The sequence below is a fragment of the Dermacentor silvarum genome, chromosome 1 (assembly GCF_013339745.2).
Source record: "Dermacentor silvarum isolate Dsil-2018 chromosome 1, BIME_Dsil_1.4, whole genome shotgun sequence".
Lineage (NCBI taxonomy): Eukaryota > Metazoa > Arthropoda > Arachnida > Ixodida > Ixodidae > Dermacentor > Dermacentor silvarum.
The window spans coordinates 128,124,485-128,129,453 of record NC_051154.1 but is presented as its reverse complement, the minus strand read 5'-3'; the positions used below and the strand labels follow the sequence as shown (position 1 = coordinate 128,129,453).

Here is a 4,969-nt window from a genome sequence, read left to right as displayed (position 1 = left end):
CGAATTTTCTGAATCAGACGGCAAGAGAGAGAGAGAAAGGATGCGTAGAAAGGCAGGGAGGTTAACCAGAGATAGTTCCGGTTGGCTACCGTGCATGGGGGAAAGGAGAAGCGACATAAAAAGAGAAAGAGAGTGGAAGGGGGAGAGAGTCAGACGGCAAATTTCCTCAGTATGTTAGTGTCCGTACACGGGTGCAGGTTTAAGAGCGGCTTAAACTTCAATGTTCGTTTATTATTTATTCCCTTCCTCACCGTACCCGGCAGCCAACCAAGCTTCTTGCTGGGCCGGTATCTCCTCTTTTATTTCGGCCTCTAAGCAAGGAAGAAGAAAAATAGGAACGAACGGCTCCATTGATAATTTATGCCTGTCTGCTGGAACACCACCATGAATGCTTTGCTGTTACTGGCACGATAACGGATCTTGTTCCGTGATGCACGTGCGGATGGGGTTTGAGTATGTTTTGTTCCTGTGATAGTGTACAACCTGAAGGAGTAAAATAAAATTCTGAGGCTCTACATGCCGACATCCCGATATAATTAGGAGGCATGCCGTAGTTGGGACTCCGGATTAATTTTGATCACCTGGGGTTCTTTAACATGCACCCAATGCACGGTACACTGGCGTTCTTACAGTTCAGCCCATTGAAATGCTGTCGCCGCAGCCGTGACTTGATCCCGCACACTCGGGCTTAGCAGTGTAACGCCAAAGCCACTAAGCCACCACGGCGGCAAGCAAAAGTTTCATCAATGTTTATAGGTTCAAAGCTACTCCTTGCATTTCTGCTATAGTTTAACGTTGTTCTGAATCATATTTTATAGTTGAGAATCATTACGTAGCAGCCATATAGTGCCATTGGTTGGTGCCATTTGTTCTTGCTCGGCATAGGAAAAATTTTTTTGCGATTACTCTTCCATCAAGTCAGATCAATTATTCTTATGGGTGGGCACCGGTATTATAATACCAGTCTTGCAATTAAGCTTATATGTATTTGCTTATCACTTTAACGACTGAAAAAAAAATGTTTATACTGGTATTTTTGTAGTCTCAAAATCAGGGTAAGTAAATCTTACATATACAGCTTTTAGCTTTGATTATGAAATAGACACGTACTCGCTGCTATCTACTCAGGGAGATATAATTGTGTCTTAACCTCTCTGTCTGAATCTTCTTTTTAGACAGTAACCTTCATGCTACGACCAACCATCAAAGGTAAACTTATATGTGAATAAAGTTGATGTTAACATAGTTTCAGCACATTTCTTGAGACACTAGAAAACAGGATCTGCTGATTCAGTGTTGGCTTGATCGTTATGTTTTATTATTTATCCTTAGTCTCAACAGACAAAGCCACACAAGCAATGCAGACTGGTTGTGAAAATTATGTTCATGGTTTTCGGAGCACGGTCCCCATAAATCAAGACATTTTACGGGACACAGCTATTTCGGCGGCTGCAATTTTCCACTGCTATTGAAGCCTCTAAACCGGCTTAAAACATCGGCGAAGCTCTCAGGACTCTGAACGCTTAAGTTAATAAATGCAGCAGTCTGTGTATCGTAATGCGGATTTACGACGTCTGTTCTTTTCTCGTTCAGAGCACTCAGCGTGTCCGAAATGTCGCTAGTAAACATAACTCGTCGCTGACTCCTCTACGGAATTATAACGCTGCAGAGTGAATTATAAAGTGACTTAAAAAACCCAGGTTTCAGTGAGGATGGAACGTCTTTTTATTCACAAAGGAAGAGGCTTGCAGTGGTGGCACATGCAAGCGAGCTCTTCTCTTGGTTCGACCCGTGTGGTGTTTCATGGGTGTACTCCGGTGCAATCGGTGACACTTCGCGAAAAGTTCCTGCAGATGGCTTACACAAGTACGCGAGGCACAATACGAACTTCCTTGGGACCGGCGCGGGCCTCTTCAGGGTGGCTTCTGCAGTGAATCGGGCAAGGAATCAAGATTGCACGTCAACGATGGGGACATCACTACATTCAAAGCGCTATGTCCAGTGCGCTGCACATTCCTCGTTTCGGTGGGATCGTTTTGTGCCCGAGAACACTACAATGTACTCTTGAAAAACTGCCACCCAAATACTCCAGATAACGTCGCACTCTCAAGACCGAATTTGAAATTACGCTTCTCCTACGTCTATAAATGAACGTTCGTTAGGAACTTCAAAGAAAAGTTCACATGCAAAGCGCTCGTAGTATTATCTTAGAAGCCGGAAGTTTGAGCAAGTGTCGCTTCGCACTTCTGACTAATACGAATAGCACACTTCTCTGACGATGAACAGAGCAAGCAGTCACTGAAGTGCTGTGGACATTACTGGTGAGCCCCGCTCACATTTCAAACAATGACCGTAACCGAGGAGAGAAAATTTCGCATCACGATGTAAAATGTGCGCTAATTTGACTGAATGCATACGTACCAAACTGATGCGCAGGGATGAGAATCACCACCAGCCACCACCGCCGTAGCCACCTCCGCCGTAGCCACCACCGCCAAATCCTCCGAATCCACCACCGCCGTACTTTCCGCCGCCGCCAAAGCCGCCTCCGCCGAAGCCTCCACCCCCGTAGCCTCCACCTCCGAATCCACCACCGCCGTAGCCTCCGCCTCCGCCTCCAGTTGTCTTGATTATGATGATCTTGCCGATCCCTCCGCCGCCACCGCCGCCGCCTCCGAAACCGCCACCGCCGTAGCCTCCGCCACCATAGCCGCCGCCGCCGTAGCCGCCGCCGCCGTAGCCGCCACCGCCGTAGCCGCCGCCACCGTAGCCGCCACCGCCGAAGCCACCACCGCCAAATCCACCGAGAGAACCGGCGGTTGCGCTTGCCACAAGGCAGCCACAAAACACAGCACTTAGCTGTACCGATGCACAGGAAGGGAACAAAAACAAAAGAACGTGTTATTTTTCAACGACAAAAAGGGCGATGACCCCGTTCATTGTAAGTTGCCGCTTCAGATTCCTTTGGTCTGGCGCATTTACTTTTTCTAATTATTTTTTCCACATTGAAACTCTGCATGCTTTTCATGTTGCAGGGACCGGACCGTATGCTGTCACACCAGAAAATAGAGCTCGCAAGGAGCGTACGGTGCACTGAATGACAGGTATGTACTCTGCTACAATAGTATATTCAATCGGATTTCCCACTCATGGGCTGTATAAGCAATTTACGTTTTCTACTCCACGTCATATAGGTATTCTGATCCTCAAGATGTTTTGTAGTTGACGTTTTTACACTGTTCCCAATCGCATGAATACTTCTGCATAAAACATTCAGGCCTGGAAAAGCATAAACCAGAGCTAAATGAAGGTTCACTGAGGTCCAGAGTGAACCATCTTCAAGCTCAGAATTCACTTCTGCGTTATATCCTGTCATATGTTGGCACTAACATAATAAGCATCAAATCACTGTAATATTATTATGGTAAAAGCTCATTCAACAATTAAGGCGGACAACACTGCCAATGACATTCTCTCGCCATCTGCTCACAAGGACCCGAGTGGCCCGCAGAAGTAGGACTTTCAGCAAGAAATAATTCTAGCGGTGCACAGCGGTGCCGCCATCTTGGTGCACAGCGATGACGTTGCTCGGCCACTAGCACGCCGCATTTTGCATGCCGAAGAGCGCCGGACATGCCTTCTCGACGGCTGCGCTAAGCGGAGACCGCTGATCATGCTCGGCAAGCTTACCATAAGCTTCATCCTGGAGATCGTTCCTCTGCAGGGACTGCAAGCTCTGACTTCTCCGTTCCAGGCACTTCTCTTATATAGGGAGGCACGGCGGCGGAAGAGGAGGTCATCGTGCCAAGTGGATTGCAAAACGTTGACTCTCGCACAGCTGCGGACCGAAGGGGGGAGGACGCGACTGCACAATGAGATTGCCAATTTACGCCCCAACCATTAAAGAAAGTGAGTGGAGGATGCATGGCAAACGCGGCAGTAGCCGGCGGCCACGGCGAAGAAAACAAGATCAAAACTCAAGTACAAACTATACGGTGGCCGGGAGGGGAGAAATGCAAAAGGCGCGTGTGTTCTACTTGGCGCAGTCCAGGAAAGAGATTCTTGAAGCCATCGCTCTTGCACGCTTCAAAGCAACAGCAAGAAGAGCGCGCCGCGCAGCGAGGGCCGAGAGCCGCCTCGCCTCCCTCGGGCGCGACTTCCCTTGCCGCCTTCGGGCCGGAGTGGCAAGAGCTTTCGTGAACTTGGACGCTGTTATTACACGCGACGTAGCTCGCTCCCGACTTGCATTGCAACAAACAAAATTCGAAGCGACAAAGCATCGAGCAAGAACAAGAAGGGTCACGCAATGCTGCATGCATACTTCCGGGTTGCCTCAGTGCTTCGGACATCGTTGTAATGGCTGCTGTGCGGCAGTGCGCGTACTCGCGATGATCGTGCACCGATCGCGCGATAGCCGGCACCGCCTGTCGCACGCACCGGATACACTGTCGTTTGTCGCGTTTGGCCTCGCGGAGTGTTCGGCCCCCCTCTACAGTCCGACATCACAGCTTTGATCAATCAACGTGGGCGCATTGACACGTGTGGGTAGCCAACGGGCGTGTCGCTACTGGTAGCAGTTCGGGAAGATGATGCTGCCGATAGTTTTCGCGAGGCTGGGCAGGCGGTGAAGCCCGGCGGCGTTTTCAGGCTGGACCCCGCAGTTCTGCCCAGATCCCGTGCCCACATTGTCCCTGCAAGAATGACATCCGTCATCTTGCGTAGAGATCTGTCACTGGCGTATGAAAGCGCTGTCGTGAGGGTGGTGCGGGCCGGAGCACGGGTACCTGGCGGTCATTGCGTAAACGATCGGAAGCTGGGTGGTCGTGGCCAAACGGAATAAAGAAGACAGAAAGGCAAATGCGCCGACTCAGTCATCAATAATGCCTCTCGCTACTTATTGGACGGCTTAAGTGGTCCTTCGCCTGGTGTCTAACTTGGTCAGTGACCTGCTAACGTCAAATGAAACGCA

General features: G+C 49.6%; 1 protein-coding gene across 1 annotated transcript; it reads right to left on the bottom strand.

Moving 5' to 3' along the window:
* Positions 1–1,627: 1,627 nt before the first annotated feature.
* LOC119458135 (acanthoscurrin-2-like) lies at positions 1,628–4,357 on the bottom strand. The gene is made up of 3 exons (XM_037719993.2): positions 3,691–4,357; positions 2,422–2,859; positions 1,628–1,925 (listed from the first exon to the last, which is right to left on the bottom strand). The coding sequence occupies exons 1-2, from the start codon at positions 3,700–3,702 to the stop codon at positions 2,446–2,448; spliced, it is 426 nt and encodes a 141-aa protein (XP_037575921.2). The 5' UTR covers positions 3,703–4,357; the 3' UTR covers positions 1,628–1,925; positions 2,422–2,445.
* Between the last annotated feature and the right edge of the window lie 612 nt (positions 4,358–4,969).